The sequence below is a fragment of the Equus caballus genome, chromosome 1 (genome assembly GCF_041296265.1).
Source record: "Equus caballus isolate H_3958 breed thoroughbred chromosome 1, TB-T2T, whole genome shotgun sequence".
NCBI classification, from domain to species: domain Eukaryota; kingdom Metazoa; phylum Chordata; class Mammalia; order Perissodactyla; family Equidae; genus Equus; species Equus caballus.
The window spans coordinates 36401640-36420673 of NC_091684.1; the positions used below are offsets into that span (position 1 = coordinate 36401640).

General features: G+C 45.2%; 1 protein-coding gene across 4 annotated transcripts in view; it reads left to right on the forward strand.

Moving 5' to 3' along the window:
- Window positions 1-527: 527 nt before the first annotated feature.
- The window catches only part of MYOF (myoferlin), a 152624-nt gene continuing 134117 nt past the window's right edge, over window positions 528-19034 (forward strand). For 3 of the 4 annotated variants that reach the window (XR_011436850.1, XR_011436846.1, XM_023642388.2), the window contains exon 1: window positions 566-906. Coding sequence is in view for 2 of the 4 variants with exons in the window: in XM_023642388.2 (XP_023498156.1) it covers window positions 819-906 (88 nt within the window). In the remaining 2 variants the exon portion in view is untranslated. Of the gene's footprint in view, window positions 907-19034 lie in introns of all 4 variants that reach the window. The other variant, XM_023642393.2, reaches the window with a different exon arrangement.

Below are 19034 nucleotides of genomic sequence, written 5' to 3' on the forward strand. Positions count from 1 at the left end.
GAAGACACTGCTCGGGTTTAGGTCCTGGAAGAGTGGAGAGCCGCTTCTCCATTTTCATTGACGACGGTTAGCGCATTTGATGCACCAGGAACAGTTAAGTGCTCAGCTGTCTAAAGGATTTTTGAAGCAATCCCATGGTGAATCCTTTTGTAAAGCAATGGATCAGCCCCCCTTACACCAATTTTGTAAACCTGTATTAACTGTCCCAAGTAGGCTTGCTTGAAATAAACTCAGTTATTCCTCTGCTATACAGTAGGAGGCACCTTTTAACCGATTTTTTTTTTTAGCTGTCCTATAAGTGGCTGCTGAATGTGTTCCACAGCCTGAAAGAAGAAACGGCAAAAGTAAAATTTTTAAAAAAAGAAAGACTAAATAAAGTTTTAAAACTCCATGAAATTCGGAAAAGAATGAAAGCGGTTGCAGAAAACCAGTTAATTCGGCTTCACAAATTGTTGCTAAAAAGCAGCAGCGTCTTAGCGGTCTCCTGATCTGCCCACATTTATTAGCCCCAAATCCATTTCAGTTTCATTTGTTGCACGTAATTATTCTTTGTTGAGGTTTTGTCCTTTTAACGTGCACCTTTCCCGAATTCAGGAGTGTGAGCCTGCGGCACGGCGGGGACTCCGGGAGCGTGGGTATCAGTTTACACCAAGCCTTCAGTAAATAATCCGTCAGAGATCCACCCATCCGCCTTCCCCCTTCCCTCCCCGCTGGAGGAGTCCTCCGGTGTCTCCGCTCCCGGGCAGGGCGGCCGGAGCTCCAGCGCCGATGTCTTCGTAACTTCGTTGCTGAAACGTGCTTTCTGCCAATTAAAAGCCATGCTTCGCGTGATTGTGGAATCTGCCAGCAATATCCCTAAAACGAAATTTGGGAAACCGGATCCGATTGTTTCTGTTATTTTTAAGGGTAAGGAAAAGTTTTCTTCTCATTCTCAAGTCCTGTTTGGGAATGCTCCTTCGTTTCTTGGGTCACATTCTTTGAGAGTCTGCTTTTAGGCCACTGATAAAGCAAAGTCTCTCCGCTCTGGCTCGAGTTTCTTACCTGTGCAGTCACTACAGGACCCATTTCTGTGGAAGGCATTTAATTTTCCCCAGGGCTTTGAGACTCATTGAATGACCTGAGATTTTTAACTCTAAGAATGTGATTTCTATAATCTCTTGGAGGGAAAATTTATTTGTTAATCCCCAAATTTCTGGCATCAGAAAGGGCTGCGTTCGTTCAAAGTAAGAGTTCCAGTAGTCTTGTATGCATTTTTATTTTCGCTGCCTGGGAGAAATGGATAAAGGAGGGAAAAAGAGCAATTAAATTTTCCGAGGCACCATTACTCCATACAACAACCCACTGCTGCTTTTATTGTCACTGGGCTTCTGGGAGGTGAGGTGAAGCTGTTATTTTGGGTTGGCTTATTTTCATGTTATTTTGTGCCTCTTTGTAATTGTTCTTCATCTCTCCAAGGCTGGGCTATTTTCTGTATGTTTTATAGCTTTTAAATTGCTCAGAGAGGACAGAGCTCTGAGTGGCAAGTCTGTAGTTTGGGGAACTAGTTTGGTCTTGCAGCATGGCCAGGGGCAAAGGACTTAATTTCTCTGACGTCAGTTTTCTTTTCTGCAAAAAGGATGAGGAGGGTTTCGATTAGATCATCTTTAAAAGGCCGATTGTAATTCCAAAAGGTTATTTTTCTATGACATTCAATTACAGTTGGGCAGTAGAGGGGGACAAGAGTGGTTGGTGTGATGGCATGTGCCCAGGTGTTCTAAGTGATTCCAGTTTGGGCTGAAGTGGTGTGTCTAAATCTGAGTTCAGGAGCTTCATCATTTTTTGTTTGTCCAGGGTCATTGGTAAGATTGCCAGCTCCCTTCTTGGCAGGAGGGATAGGAGTGAGAGGGGAGGGCAGAGAGAGTGGGAGCCTTGATGGGCGTGTGGTTCCTGACCACACCTTGCCACATTTCTCTCTTCCTCCAGGAACCAACTAGGCACATTTCTCTCTTCCTCCAGGAGCCAACTCCTTCTCCCTTCCAGTTTCTGGGTAATCTATGCCTTTCTCTTTTCTTTTGTCCATTTTATTTCTCTATTTCTCTTCCCAAACTTCTCCCTATGAGCATGAGCAAGAAAATAAAAGAAATGAAACCCAAAGCTGCCAAATGGTTGTTTAGTTATTAAAAAAAAAAAATTGGAGGGCAAAAGTTGGATTCTTAAAGTTCATTGTGGTTTGAGGGTATGGTTAGTGAATATCACGTAGTCATGTTACATCAGCTTTCACTTAACATGTATTAGTTTTTTTTAATCTTTTTTTCTTGAAGCACTTATGTAATAGGGACATAAAATGAAAAGTTTGTATCCTTCACCACTGACATATAAAGACACATAAAAACATATTGGGTTAAACCTGATGATATCATTATTTGGGGCAAGTCATATAGACTATAAAGGAATTAGAATTTAACGCTGTATTGAACTTTGACTTGTTACTTATCTGGAGTGTATATGCATTGGTCAAAAATTTTAAATGACCAAAAATATGTCTAAGGCTATGAACATGATCATTCGTTGAAAGTAGAAAACTTCAGTTAAATTGGACAAATATAGTCTACTCAAACAACTATATTTCCTAGATTATTTAACTTTAGTTTCTTCTCTAGTCTCCTTTGGTTGTACAAATTGAGTGGTAGTCAGTCATTCGTTCATCTGACAAACAACCTGACAGGAAAAAGAACTCTGAACTCAGAGTAGGCACATCTGGACTCTAGCTGATGTTAACTAAATACATGATGACCCAGATTTAACCACCTGGGTCTCAAATTTCTCAACTGTGGAATGATGGGAACTGATTTCCTTGAGATTTCTTCTGGCTTTAAGATTCCATAATTTCATTTGAGTTCTGTAAGTTTTTATGACTGTCTGCTCTCAGCAAGATGTGGAAGGCATTGCGTTAGGCTCTAGAGCAGATATAATAATGATATGGCATTTTTCTTTCTTTCAGTCTGTCTCAGTGGTTTAAAACACAGGTGATGGCAAACCTTTTCCAGGTGTGCCTCCCAATTTTGAGCACTGTGTAAAATTAGGTAACATGAAGTTATGATATGTCCATCAGAGGGAAGGTGGAGCAAAGCCAGATGCGCTTCATAGGGTGGAGTAGGGTGGAGGGGGGAGAGTAAGATGTACAAAGCCCTAACAGAAGATCAAGGTGGCACCAAAGAAAGTTCCTGTGTTTACAGAAAAGTATAAAATTTTGCCTCTTGAGGACATGAAACAGCTAAGTCAGTACAGTAAGCAACTCTTCTCAAACTCCAAGATCGTAGGCAGAATGGCCGAGTGATGGGCACGTTAATGGTGATGCTGTACACACCCTGTGAGGACCTGTTAGACTGTAGCTACATTGTGGTTGGGAATGTGCTGCACTGACCACCAACTGGTTTGGAATTGACTTCAGTATTTTGGGTTCAAACCCTTTATGAGGCTTACTCCTGAACCTCTCAAGACCTGGTATGAACCAGAGTGTTGGGGGTTACTGGAGTCCCTGTCGCATGGACGTCATTGATATTTAGCACTGCAGGAGTAGATTATGAAAACCACAAAGCTTATTCGATTTTTCACATCCTTAGGTCTCACTGGGTACTGAAAGCCAGCTCTGAATCTTAAGGCCAGAGTGCCTGCCAGCCAGAGGTGTCCATTCTCTCTTGAGTTCCATCAGACAACCAGGTTGTGAAGCTGAATCTCACTGAGATTGAATTAGACAGACCTCTGAGGCCTCTCTCAACTCTAAGACTTTATGATTCTCCCAAACATAATAGGTTTTTTCATTTAAAAATTTTAAATAATATAATATTAAAATTTTTTAAATGAAAAATAATGCTTGTAAAAACAAAACTAAGAAATCAAAAAAGATTATACAACTGAAAAGTGAAAATTCTCATAATGTCCCTTCTATTCTTTCTCTCTCCCCACTCTTACTACCTCAGGGCAACCATTCTGAACAGTTTGATTTGAATTCTTCCCAACTTTTAGCTATAGATATTTAAGTTGTTCCAACTACTCCCTGTCAGCAGCGATGCTGCAGCGGACGGCCTCATGGCACATATCTTTGTGAATGTGTACATTTCTGAAGGACAGATTCCCTGGTCTTTTTGTATTGTTTGTTTTTCTTGTCTTTTAAAGATGGTTTTGCTGGATATCGCCATTGACTTCCATTTTTCCCCTTGGCTCATCTCTTGCTTCTGTGTCAAATCTCTTGAAAAGATTGATTGAAAAGAAATTTTCTTGCACACTTTTATATTGTTGTGCATTCACAGTGTGGCAACATTACATTCATATGAAACCAACTCCTAGAGGGCATCGTTGCCACTATAGCAGTTTCCTCATTCCATTCTTGTGTCGTCCATTCTGTCAGCCAGAATTTTCTCTCATTTCGTTCTTGTGCAGAACTTGCCTTGTGGAATAGCTACTGTTATCGTCTAGATGGTCACCAAATAATTGTCACATTATTACTTGTTTTTCCAGATACCTGTTATTTCATTTGGACATGTTTTTGGAGTGAAATCCTAGATATTTCTAGGACCACCCCCTCCAATGAGCTTATCAACTTTGTAATCTTGAGCAAATCACTTGACCTCTCTGAGAATCTTTTTTTCTTTTTTTGACAAATGGGACTGTAATGGCTTATCTGAAAGCGACTAGATCTGTAGAGATCCCCAGAGGCTGTGATTTATGCAATACTTTTCTGACTATTTTTAGCAAAAACTATTTTGCTATTTGAAAACTTACTGTTGAATTTTAAAAAAATAACCTTTTAAGTAAGCAGAAAAGCTATGAGATTCCATTTAAGAACAGTGAAGTAAGATGGGAGAAAGATCCGATGGGTCTTATTCACTGTCATCTGAGAAGGCACCTGGTGAGTGGCCCATACGTTGCCTAGGTTTACCCAGGGTGCACCATGGGACTAGTCTAGAAGATTCCCACCAGCTCAAACCGACAGTCACGCCATGTTGGTACTCCCGCAGAACCACTGTATTGTATATACAAAACACTCAGGAAGGCAAAAGTGTTTAATCTACTGAGTCATTCCCATCACTTCCGGGAGAACAGGGCTTGGAGTCTCACCACCTAGGGAAAGTGGCCACGCCCTATTGGAACATGGGAATTCTGAAAGGTACACTTCTCAAAGGCACATTCTGCAGGCTCTCAGTCATTTATAAAGCCACATTGCATCTTAGAAATGAACTGACATGGCTTCTTTTCCTTCCCTTCCTCCATGGCATTTTTCTGTGCATGCCCTCATGGCGTGTCCAGGGCGCTGCTATTTGTCTGGTTTAGGTTTACTGGTGAGTTCCTCCATCTACCTGGGGGTTGGCCCTGCCAAGGAGGTGTGGGATTTTTATATCCTCTGCAACACCTAGCACATCGCTGATGTTGAATACACGTTTTAAATGTTGACCATGGAAGCAAGAATTGGCAGCAGGTTTGAGACATCTAGTGCAATAAAGTCATTGATTCTTGGTCCTGAAAGGGACTATCAGAAGTCACCCAATCTCCCTTCTTCCAGGAAGAATTACATTTGATATTCTCTCAGATGCTTTGTGGATGAGGCTTGGCAAAGAGCCACTTCACACATTTCTGAACGCTGAGCATAACCTGTTCCTAGCACCTGTTACCCAGCGGCAAATGGATGTTGGAGTACTTTCGTATTCTTGATCTTGACAAGGAAAATATGAAGCTGCCAGTTTTTGTGTTGAAAACTCATACATGAAATGTTCAGTGGTCTGGAATGCATAATGTGTTTGATATGATATGGCATTGGTCACCTTACCCACTGTGTAATTTCTATTGAACAACTCTTCTGTTGAATAAGGGTGTTCCCTGAGTGGGTCAGAAATAGCTGCCTGGCCATCTGGCACCCTTAACTTTATCAGCTAACTTGACAGTCAGCATTAGGGTGCAAAGGCCCTGGGCTTTGGACCAGTGAGGTCTGAATGAGAATCCCAGTTCCCACCCTTTACTTCCTATATGTTCATGAGCAAATGAATTAAAATCTTCAGCGGCAGTGTTCTTTATAACATTCTCCTACCTTGCTGGGTTGTTTGAGGATTAAATGAATATACATGTGAAATTGCATATGGGAATCCCTAAATTTCCTTCCCTATTTGATGACATTTACTTTTATGGAGCCCTACAATGTGCCAGACAGTATGTCGGGAATCAAAGTCTAGAAAAATATCTATAACATGGTTTGGTCTTCTGGGCCTATGAAACCAATTAGTTAGAACACAAGAATGAGATACAAACCAGAAGAGACATGCAAAATTACCATGCAAGAGCAGACAGAAGAGTGAAAACTTCATGGAGAATGTGTCATTTGACTTGGTCATCCTTTAAGGATGAGTGGCAGTTTGACAGAAATAATGGGAAGAAAGACATTCCAGGCTTTGGAACGGCACAGAAAGGCCAGGGAGTCAAGGGCCTGTGTGGTGAGGTTGATGGAGGAGTAATCTGGTATGACGAGGGATGGCACTCTGCTCATAAACCAGTGGGGAGCTAGTGTGTGTGCCCTCAAGGCGTGTCCAGGGTGCTGGTATTTGTCTGGTTTAGGTTTACTGGTGAGTTCCTCCATCCAGAATGTGAATGACAGATTAGTACTAGTCAGGGAGACTAATTAGAGGGTTTACTAGTTGAGGCAGATGCTTTTCAGGGCAGAGGGAGTTCCTTCCAGTGAGAATGAGAAGGAAGGAACTAATACGAAAGATACTAAGGAAGCACCCTGACTGAATTAAATTAATTTAAAAAATCACACTGGGCAGGCTGATCGGGCCATCGTTCCTCACACTCTTCTTTGAGATGGGACGTCAGACTGCTTCTTCCAGCCCGAGTGTTCACCCTGTGCGTGAGTACAGGGCTGGGTGAGGTGGCTCTTCAGGAGGCCAGAGAGAGGACATTAGCTACCTGAGACGGGAGGGAGGCCACTAAGAGAAGAAGAAAGGCATAGAAATAGAAAGTGGTCCCAAAGACACATGTTGCTGTTTTCCCAAAGGTCAGATGGGGAGCATTTCCTCAACCAAGCTCAGCCGTGGTTTCATTCACACTAGGTCCTTCGCTCCCTACCCAGCTGTCCTACCTGAAGGGTTAAGGTGTCATGGGCAGGAATTGTTTAAATGCAAGCAACACATACCCGTTCAAGCTTGCTCAAGTTAAGTGTGGGGGGTTTTTGTTTGTTTTTTCCCCTAAAGCTAAAGAGAAATCTCCCAGAATCCAACCATGGACCCCACAGGAGCCAGAATTTGTGTCAGGCAGGGAGGCGTTCGCTCGCTCTCCCTCAGGGACTGCGCGGCCTCACGCCTCTGTTCCTCCCTGCACGTGGCGTCCATTTCCTCTCTGCACGTTGGCTGCCTTAGTGGGGCCTCTTGTTCCTGCGCCCCTGCACTTGGCAGCTTGCATGGGGCTTTGGGCTACCATGGAGGTGACTTGGTCCCGACTCTACATCTACTGCAGTGTCAGTGTGTCTTAATTGAGATCCTTGGGAGAAAGACTCCACTTGGCTCACTTTGGGTCAAGTGTACACCCTTGGTCGAATCAGCTGTGCCAAGAGATTCGGAATCCCAGGACAAACAAGGCTGGCAGCCCAGAGGCGTCTGCTACATAAGACAAGTTTCTGAGGGCCAAGAATGTGAACCACCCAGCCCACCTTCCTCTAGCATGGGGCTTAGACCTGCTTCTTCCCCTCTTAAGTTGTTAGCTGACACCTCGCCCCCTTAAAGAGCCCCCTTCTTTCTACAATCGGCACAGCACTTGGAAAGGGATGAGCTTTGGCTTGGCAGACTAAGTTTCCCTCCTGGCTTTATCACTAGGAGCTAAATGTTTTTGGACGACTGTCTCTCTGAACTTTGTTTCCTCATCTATAAAACAGGTGAATGCTATGTACCTCACAGGGATGGTGTGAGGATCAACAGTGAGCAAATATCTTAAGCACTATCATAGTGCCCGGCATGTGATAATTGTATGGCAAATGCTCATTTCCTCCCCTTTTATGCCCCACTCCTTCCTCTCCTGCTGGGAGGACAGACAGAACCCTGGGGGACATCTGAGGGACGGCCCAGACTTCGATGAATAAATGGGATGCCCGTTTGCTATGGTACACAAGCAGCTTGAAGGCAGAGCCCATGTCTGATTCATCTGTGAGAGCACGTCATAGCTTCTCGACTAGGCCAATAGTAGGTTTTTTGTTTGTTTTTCAAATGTGGTCAAATATACATAGGATAAAATTTACCATTTTTACCATTTTTAAGTGTACAGTTTAGTGGCATTAAGGACATTCACCTTGTTGTGCCACCATCACCATCTTCCGTCTCCAGAACTTTTTTATCTTCCCCAACTGAAATTCTGTAACCATAAACATTAACACCCTGTTCCTTCTTCCTCCCAGCCCTTGGCAGCCACCATTCTACTTTCTGTCTGTATGAATTTGACTATTCCAAGTACCTCATAGAGTGGAATCATGCAATATTTGTCCTTTTATGACTGGTTTATTTCATTTGGCATAATGTCTTTATGATTCATCTATGTTGTAGCATGTCGAAATTTCCTTCCCTTTTAAGGCTGAATACTATTACGTTGTATATATGTATATACACCACATTTTGTTTACCATTTGTTGGTCGATGGACATTTGGTTGGGTTACTTCCACTTTTTGGCTGTTGTGAATAATGTTGCTGTGAGCATGGGTGTACAACTACTGTTTGAGTCCCTGCTTTCATTTCTTTTGGGTATATACCCAGAAATGGAATTGCTGGATCATGTGGTATTTCTGTTTAATTTTTTGAGATACCACCATCCTGTTTTCCATAGTGGCTGTACCATCTTACATTCCCACCAGCAGCGCACAAGGGTTTCAGTTTCTCCACACCCTCACCAACACTTATTTTCTGTTTTGTTTTGTTTTTTGATAATAGTCATCCTAATGGATGTAAACATAGTAGATTCTTAGCAACTCTATTGACTTGCATTTTCAGCTGGCACTTTCCTCATTAGTTGAGAGTGAGGGTCCCTGCAGTGTCATCTGCGGCCTCTGTGGCTCGCAGCAAGGCAGCCCTCCTGTGACGGGAAGCCTGCCTGGCAGGGGCCAACAGCAGCCTGAGAGGGCTGTCAGGTCTGTGAGGCCAGGGTCATGCTGGGAACCATAGCTGAGCTGAAGGCAAGTGGGAAGTAACCTCGGTCCTCTGCAATGCCAGGTCTTCCAGTGGCCTGGGCTCTTTGGGGCCAGGCTGGAACCAGAGGTCACCCTGCTCCTCCCACCAGCACATCCTAGGAGGTCAGAGTTGCCCTAGATCAGGGCCCCCTGTAATTCTCTCTCCCAACATCCTGTAGTCCTTTCTGGCACCTATTGGAACCTGCAGGTACATATTTGCTGGCTTATTTGGTTTCTGCCTGCCTCCTCTATCAAGCAGTAAGCTTCATGAGGGCAGGGGGACCATGTCTCTTCCCCAGCACCTAGCTCAGTACCTGGCAGATAGTAGATGACTTATTAGTGGTTACTAAATGAGTGGTTCTGGCTTCTCCATTCGTTCAGCTCTGGGTCTCACATGCCAGAGAGACCAGATGGGACCAAATGGAACCAGATCTCTATGCCCACAAACTACAAAACTGATCTTGAATATTTAGGATTTCAGAATTGCCGCAGGCTAGTGGGATCCATTAAGCTGCGTCTCAAAGGAAGCTGGAGGTCAAGGGAGCCCCAGCCTACCTCTGACCTTGACAGTAGAGCTTTGGTCTTATTGATGGCAAGAAACCTCTCTGAATCTCAGTTTTCCTAGCTGTGAAGTGGGTATGAGACCCCGCCTCTGAAGTTTGTAAAATGAGTGAGAAAGTACGTACAAATGTAAAAATGTTTGCACAAATGAGATGACGGATTTGTTACCTGGACTAAAAACAGATGTTTATTCCCATGTCATCTCTTGAAGTTGAGCTCCTTTTGCACATTGTAAAGTGAAAAATTAGTGGGCTGGGTTAGGGGCTAAAGAAATAAGAAGTTCACAAGTCAAATGAGGACAATTGACGCTCCCCTTTTAGGTGAAGCTATCAATCTAGAAAAGACGTCTAGATTGGGTTCATATTTTGTCAAAACAGCTAGTCACTTTGGTGAAAATCAAACAGACCATTTTACTGATTTTTTCTTTTACTTCCTTCAGCAGTCGTTTATTTGTGTGCCTGGTGTGTGCTTGATTGCTTAGAGCAGAGCTGTCTAGTGGAACTTTCTGTGATGGTGGAGATGTTCTGCCTGTGTATTGTGGTAGCCACCAGCCACATGTGGACACTGATCACTGAAATGTGGCCAGTGTGACTTGAGGAATTGAATTTCTGTTGTTTAATTTAAGTTAATATAAATGTGCATAGCCATCTGGGGGGTCAGAAAGAGGAAGAACATGTACCAAGAACAAAAGAACTTAAAAAAACAAACAAAATCCAGTCCTCCCGGGGCGAGTTTCCACAGGGTTATGGAAGCTTTTATGAGATGCTGTGACTCAGAAGCTCAGAGCTGACGGAGCCCAGCAGTGAATCAGTTCCTCTGATCATCAAGTTGGAGTGCCTTTATTAGTGGAGACTAAAACTCTAACTTGCTGTATGTAAAGTATTAAAAATCTAAGATTTGAATGGCAGAGGGTCTCCACTTCCCCTCACCTTAGCTTTCTGATTTATTACCTTCAACATTTTTTCATCCCAGTAACACAGTTTATAAATTTTAAAAAATCCTTTCCCTTATCTCTCTTTCATTTAAAAAAAATAAAACTTTCTCTTTTTGCTTACCTCTCCTCACTGTGGGAATTCACTGCCTGGACAGGCCCTGACTCTCTTCCTGTCTTTTGCTGCTGTTTCTTCCTACTCCTCCTTTCAAACAGGAATTCATTCGACAAATATTGATGGCAAGCGCACTCTGCCAGGCCCTGTGCTCAGCTCTGCGTATCAGATGGGGAACAAGGCAGACTTGGCCCCTGCCCGCATGCAGCTTATAGTCTGGCTATAAATCCATTGAGAGTTAGGGAATTCAGAGTGCAATGAGTTTAGACTCCCAGGAAGGAGGCATCATCATCATTGGCAGATTTTATTGAGGATGAGAGCTTACTAGGTATTAAGCATTGTGCTGTGCTCTTCACATGTACTTATTCGTTTAATTCTCACCCAAAAGTGAAGTCCCTCATTTTACAGCTGAAGAGATCAAGTCTTGAGTAGAGTCAGTTGCCTTGTTCAAGATCCCATGGCAGGTCCCACACGCACGTCCACCGCTGAGGCTATAACATCCCTGTGTGTAAGGCTGGGTCTTGGTCGGATCTGCCTTCTGCCCAGCCTGGGGTAATGCACATGGGTTCAGGGCTCAGATCCATATGGTTGACATCCAGGCTCTATCTCCTACCCATTGTATTTCTTTGGGAAAGTTCAGCCCTATGTGCATCTGGTCAGACCAGTGCCAGGACCTGGGGCATTGGTTCCTTTGGGCCAGATACCTCTGGCCTCAGAGGCCTTTTCTGGGCTCCAAATGCGCTCCAGTTTGTCCCAGTGCGCTGGACACATTATGATGGCTTCCCGTGTGTGACATTGAGGAAAGGTTCTCCTCCCAGGTCACATATGGTATATAAAGCCCTTCCTTTCCTGGGCTTGATCACATTTGTTCTTCACAACTCTAGCAGATGTCCAGGGCAGGTATTGTTTATACTCATTTTTCAGATGAGCAGATTGTCTCTGAGTGGCCAAGAGCTGCCAAATTTGGGCAGCCAGGAAGAAGCAAGAAAGGACTGGAACCCCGGTCCTGAGACTCTTAGTCCCATGTTCCTTCCCACTGTTGCTTGCATGTTTGACTTTCTTTGTGTTTGGCATCTCTCTTGCTTGAGTCTACCCTCCACTCATCCCACCAACAAGCCGTAATCCACGGGCACTCCCGATTCCCAGCTCTGCCTCATACCTGCAGCAGCTGACCAGCCTGCTCGCTAAAGAGCCCAGAGGTCAAAACCATCCACAGCATCGGAAGGAAGGCCGAGGACAGGGGACTGAAACTGCTGACAATAGCAAAAATCCCACTTAAAGAGCTTATTAATTATGGGACACCAGGACCTGAGGCCGAGGGTAATTCAGCTAGAAATTTGTTGCTGGGGAGAGATAGGATTGGATTATCAAGATTTTGACTCAGTGCTCTGTGCTTCTTTTTAAAGTTCTTTTCTGTGACGATCTTATTTCCTCTTGATCCTATCTCTTAGAGTCAGGGAGGCCAGAGGGACTGGATCCTCTTCATGTTGTCCCATGGAGACAGTTTATGATTCTGTTTCTCATCCAACACAGGATTGTCCCCTGTGTTCTAGGCTCTTTCACGCTCTCTGGTTTGATCCTCCACGTAACCCTGCAAGGTAGGCTTTTTCATCCCCTCTTACAGGCTGTGAGAGGCCCTTTTGAAACTCTAGGAGCTTGTCCACTCCTCGTCTCCTCGAGCTGGGTTCTGAGTGAATCTGCCGAGTCCCAGCCCTTGTTCAGTCTTCAGTAAATCCTGTCTCAAAAACACACCAGCCACAGCCAGGGCAGCTTAAGAGGCTCAGGAGCCAGAACACCTGCATGAAATTCTGGCTTCATTTCTTACTAGCACGTGACACTGGACAAGCTACCTAATTTTATTGTGCTTCAAAAGAGGGATAATAATAGTAACAGGTAACATATATGAAGCCTTTAGAAGAGTGCCTGGTGTATTATGAACTCTATATATGGGAGGTGTTATTCCTAGGCATTAAGTACCTATATTTATTAATGAAAAAATCTAGATACAGAGAGTTGGAGTAGGCGGCCCAAGGTCACACAGCTGGTAAGTGGTGACAATGTGGCAGGTCGCCTGGCACCTTCAGCCTGCGGTGGTGATGAAGAGCACAGGTTTGGAAGTGAGGCAGACGTGGAGCTGCAGCTCAGCTCCACCACTTACTAGCTCTGTGGTCTTGGGCAAGTCAGTTAACATCCCTGGACCTCAGTTTGCTCGTTTGTAAGATGGGGATGCTAATACCTCCCTTGTTAGGATTAGATGTGAATGTGTTTAAGTGCCCGGCACACAGTGGAGGCCCACATGCAAAATAAACGAACAAACCGAAGAGGCACATGGTTCAGTCCTCTGCCGAGGCAGCCAGTCCAGGTGCTTGGCCGGCTCGGGTTCCCTCGCCTACAGCTGGGCAGTCGGCCGAGCTGGAACACGACCACTCGCCAGGGTCAGCTTTTGGGAAGAAGATTCTGTATGGGTTGTTCGGATCGCCTGGGCTTCACTGCAGTTCCCTGGGAGGATTTGGCTTTGATTCAAGAGCTTGTCTGCCTGAAAGGGCATTCGCAAAGGCCGGTGGGGCACCGGGTGCGGAAAGCAGGCAGTTGCCCTGCCTGCCTTTTTGTCTGGGCGTTCCTGTTTATCAGTGATATCAGTGACTGTTTCAGAAATGTACAAAACAGCCTTGCTTTGTATCATGGTTGCCGCTTTGCCAAAATGCTTTTCCCCAGAACCCGTTTGGCAACATCTCCTTGGAGCAGTAGGGCAGCCAAGGTTGGGAAGCAAATTGTCACAGATACTCCTTTAGCCAGGTCCACCTGGATGGGCCACATATCTCTGTGTCCCCCACCCCCCACCCACCCGGTCCCTCTAATCCTGAGGACAGAGGTCTCCTGCTGGCCCTTCCCAAAGCCTTCTCTGCCCCCTGGTTCTTGTGGAAAGTCTCCCAGATGCTGGTAGCTGGCAGGCTGACTGCCAGGGAGGAGCAGTTACTACCCACAGGCCAGGCGCCTCAGGTGGGCCTCAGAGGTCTAGAACGGAGCCCACTGAGAGAATTGCTTCACCAGGGCTGTGCCTGGCATCACTGGGCACTTCCTCTGGTCATTAAGGCCTTGCCATCCAGGGAGGGCTCCACGGCCTGGGAACCCCCACTGGAGTAAACAGCGGGTGCTGCCCAGGTCCCGTAAGAAGAAATCATGGCTCCTCTTGGTTTAGTGCTTACCACGTGTTGGGCCACGTGCCGAGCAGTTTGTGCTCATTCTCTCACTTAATCCTTAAAGCAGCTCTAGTCGTAATACTTATGTGAGCTTATGAAGCCCACTTCACTCAAACCATGGAGAAATTACTATGTAGTAAGCATGCTGGGGAGACTAACAATAGTGATAAAATACAGTCTCAACCTTTGAGAAGTCATTGTCTGGTCTTAATCTTCCAACTTTGGAAATTGCTCTGTGTCTCCATCGGTCAGAGTCTGAATCCCAGCTCTACCATTACTAGCTGTGTGACCTCTGGTAAATTGTTTAACCTCTCTGTGTCTTGGTTTCTTCCTCTGTCAATGGGGATGATCATAATAGAATTTACCTCTTGGGTTGTTGTGAAGATTAAATGAGATAGTCCATGGAAAGCACTGGGAACAGTGACTGGTTCAGAGCACTTAATTGCCAGCCACGTGTGGATGGGATGAGATCTTCGGAGATCTGTAAAATTCTAGGCCAAATTGTGAGTGACTTTGTGTTTGTGTGTGAATGTTTCTCAAAACAGAGGGGCCATGACCTGGGGACCCAGAGAAGATGAAGAAGTACGTCTGAGTGGGAGGTCAAGTTTGGATGCATGGCTGATCCACTTTGCCTATTAAAGAACTGAGTTATTTAGGGAAGCTTTGTAAATAGCACCCCCACATCTCCCAGGGCTGTTTTGGTAAGAGAGCAGTCTAATCAGTTAGGACTTGGCAGGACTTCGTAAAGTGCATGTACCTGCAGGAAAACTTGGAGATCATCTAGTCTAAATTCACCAGTTTACACATGAGGAACTCTGAGCTCGGTGGTTAACCCTTATATGGCCCAGAGATAACAGCTCAAAGAAATGAAGAGTTCACTGATGTGAAAGTCAGAAGATCTGGGCCAACACGTCTCCTTTTCCGGCAGAATTGTTAGGATCAGGGAGATGGTGTGTTTTTGGAAGTGTTTAAAACATTTTCATTCTAGGTGTTATTATACCCAAGGGCACCTGGTCTTACTTGCTATATTAGTCAGGTTCTCCAGAGAAACAGAATGAATAGGATATACATGGAGAGAGAGGGGGAGAGAGAGAGAGAAATTTAAGAAATTGGCTCATGCAATTGTAGGGGCTGGCAAGTCTGAAATTTGTGAGGCAGGCCAGCAGGCTGGAAATTCAGGTAAGAGTTGATGTTACGGTCTTGAGTTCAAAATCTGTAGGGCAGGCCAGCAGGCTGGAGGCTCGGGCAGGATTTCTACGTTAGTCTTGGGGCAGGATTCCATCTTCTCCGGGAAATGTTAGTTTTTGCTCGTAAGACGTTCAACTGTTTGATGAGGCCCATCCACATTACGGAGAGTAATCTGCTTTACTTATAAAGGTCAATGGATTGTAGACATTAAGCATATCTACAAAATACCTTCACAGCAACATCTAGACCAGCGTTTGACCACACCACTGGTACCATAGCCAAGCCAAGTTGACACATAAAATTAACCATCACGGTGGTCCTCTGAGCACAGATGTAGCAATCCAGTGTTAGGAGTCACGGTGTCACTAGAGCCCTTTCAGTAGGAGTTCAGCACACAGTCTGGTGGGGGAACAGCAAAGGAAATGGTTCCGTGCAAGAGGGCGTGGTGGCTTGGCGAGGAGGGCTTGCTCAGTTCTCGGGGAAACGATCTTCAGCGGTTGGCATGCAGGTTAATTACTGCAATGGTGACCTTCACCGGACTGAGAGGGAAGCAGGCGTGGCTAATCAAAAAACAGGAAATGTCCCAAGAATGCCTTGAATCATGGTCCAGAGGGTATTTGGCTTTTGAATCAGTTGTTATGTTCTGGGCTGAAAATATTTAATTCCTTTCCATAGGAAGAAACAGTCATCTTAATAAAGTTAGAGATGGGAACCGGGGGAGGTAGGTGATGTGGAGAAAGGGAAAGAGTTTCCCGTAATTTAATCTGATGTTTAGTGCCTGCAACTTTGACCTTTTTTTAAAAAAAAGAGGTGGAATGGAATAATTGAATAATATAAATATGTGACTCTGTGGCCACTGCTGAGAAAGAAATTTATTTACTTTCTTTTTGTGGCTGACACGTTCACGTGTGAGAATAGGCTTTCAATAAAATATAATGTATATACACTTCGATAAAAATCAGAGCTTCCTTTTTGGAAGGAACTGAGTTCGGAAGGGACTGGGTTTCTCCAGAAGGGTAGGAGCTAATGCCAGCGACTTAATCTTTTCTTATTAGCCAGGGAGATAGGAGGGTGCAGTGGTTAAATACTACTCTAGAGTCAGACTAGTCCTGAGTTAGAAGGTTTCTTCCTAGCTCTGTGATCTTGGGCAAGTTACCTAACCATTCTGGGCTCGCTTTGCTCATCAGCAAATTGGGGATAATAACAGTGCCTACCTCATAGGCTCGCTAGGAGGATTAAATGAAATACTGTATGTGAAGGATTCAGCACATGCCTGGCTGGGAGTGAGCGCCCTCTAGAGACTAGTGCCATTAGCATCAACATTATGCGCACGCTCCGGGAGCAGCAGGAAGTTCCCCTTGAATAGTCCTACCTGGTCTGCTGTCAATCTGCATCTGCTGGGACCCAACTGGTCCTCTTTGTTCTCAAAACACAACTGAGTCACGTGTCCAGGAACATGTCTTGGAAGAGTTGTTGGGCACCTTGGTTTTCTCTTTGGGTAATTAACTTCTCGAAGTTATAAAGTCCAGTTTCTAACACCCTCCTTAAATGGCTTGTATCAGCCAAATGAAGCTTAGCCTGGCACTCATGGCTTCATAACCTTCCCGCACAGCCTGGTTGCTTCTACTTCATATCCCTTGGTTCCAGTCCATTGGGCTGTGTAGTGTCCCCAGACCTGACCTGTTGTCTTCTCCTCCATGGCTGACCCACCCACCCTATTGCACCCACCTGGAGTGACTTTTTCTTCCCAGCTCCACATTTTCAGTTCTTCCTTATCCTTCGAGCCCCAGCTCAGCCTCTGCTTCTTCTGTGAGGCCTTACCTGGTGCCCACAGCCTGAAGTCACCTCCCCTTCCTCTCAATGTGCATTCTCATCTGTACCCTTCTGATGGCATCTGAAGCTTTCTTTCTGTATCAGTTGCCTGTGGCCACATCTGCTTCCCCGCTGGACCACCTGAGGGCGGGAATTGCCTTGGGTATCTTTGTGTCTCCCAGAGTGTCCAGCTTAGTGCCTGGCAAGTCATATTTCACAAACATTTGCCGGATGGAAGAATGAGGAACTTAATTAATGTCTGTGGAAGAACTCACTTAGTGGACCATTTCCATGGCCTGAGCTACAAGATCTGTTTGCCTGAGCTGGCTGGTCATTATCCCCCCTCTTACAGGAGGGCACTCCAATGTAAGAATGGACAGGCAAGAGCGTGCTGGGGCTTTTTGCTGCTTGTTGAATACATGCATAAAGATTTGTTTGGTTCCTCTATTCGATAGCCCATAAACTCCATTTGTGGAATGCTTTAGGAAGGAACTATCTTATACTCTTCCGTTTCCCCAGTTACTAGTACATGGTAAGTGCTTAATAAATGTTTGAAAATGAATGGATGAACAAGTGACCTTTTTCACACTCTGCAACTGCTGACTCTGGAACATTCCCGTCCCTTCTGGGAGAGGGAGGGTCTGTAGTACCAGACTTGGCATCAAGATAGCCTTGTAGCGTTTCTTCTCGTATTCTGATTCCCAGGTCAGTAACCAGGCTTAGGACTCAATTCAAGTGAGCAAGTACTGGCTCTTTCCTCAGGCTCTCTGGAGCCCTTGTCCTTGCTTTAGCTTCCTGCCTGGAATCTTGGGGACTTGGATACTGGATACCATCCTTCAGTGACCCGAGTCTTACCCCAAGCCTCCCTGCCCAATTTCCATACATTATTTGCTGCCTTCTTGCTTTACCTACTTCCTGGGCCCTCTTGCAATTGCCCATCTTCTCTCTTGAAAGTCTGCTGTCATCTCAGGGTCCAGACTCACTCCTTCCTGACTCAATTCTCCTCCCACCCCACCCTGGTTGTGGCAGCAGGGGCAGTGGTGAACTGGAGGGAGGGTAATGGTACCATTTCATGCCTGTCGAAGGCAGGAATTCCTAACTTTTCTCAGGGTCACTAACTCATTAGAGACTCTGATGAGAGCAATAAACTTTCTCCCCAGAAAAACTCATGGATGTAATATTTTGTGTGTTGGAGCAAATGGTCTCAGAAACTTTCAGGATACCCTGAAACCTGACCATGGACTTCCCTGTGGCCATTGCCCAGGATGCCAAGCCTATGAGACATATTGTATTTATGCATCTTCTTTATCCAACGAGCTTCTCTCAATTTCTCGCCCGTAAAACGGGGATGAGAATGTTTACCTTGCAGGGTTGTTGAATGATTTAGAGACACTGCCACTGAATGCACAGCCTGGAACCTGTAGATGGCTGTTTAGAGGGAGCTGTTACAGTTGTGAATAGAATTCCTTTTGTCCAGTTCCATCAACGTAAACATCTTTTGCACGGCTTCTCTTCCCCTCAAGAGCATGTTCTCATAGTACAATCAGAGAGGAAGATGGAGAGATTTGTTAGATGAGAGGAAGGGTGAGAGGGGTCAGTATGGAAGGGTGGGAGGGGAAAATTCAGGACAGCTTCTAGGTGACATCAGAATCAGATCCAGTGAGGGGCTCTGTAGGCCACATAGAAAGACCACAGGCAGAACGAACCACTATAGGTCCTGGCATCAGCTGATGAGTAGGGTCATGCTGAAGTTTAAAAAGGGAAGCCGGTTGGGCTATGGGATGCCCACTCAAGTGGAAAAGTTAATGCTTAGCAGAGTGAGGAGGATGACTCACGTCTTGGCTATGCTGAGGTCTTGAAAGAATGAGGTGGTTAGGCCCACAGCCAGCTATGTGATGGGAGCGTTAGCAATGTGACATTCAGCTGAACAAAACGGGCTACCTCCTACATTCCACGGCAGTAGGGGGAAGGCAAGGGGTGATTCAAAATGTGGCCACTGACGAGACTGCCTGGGTTCAAAACCTAGCTTTGCCACTTACTAACTGGGTGACTTG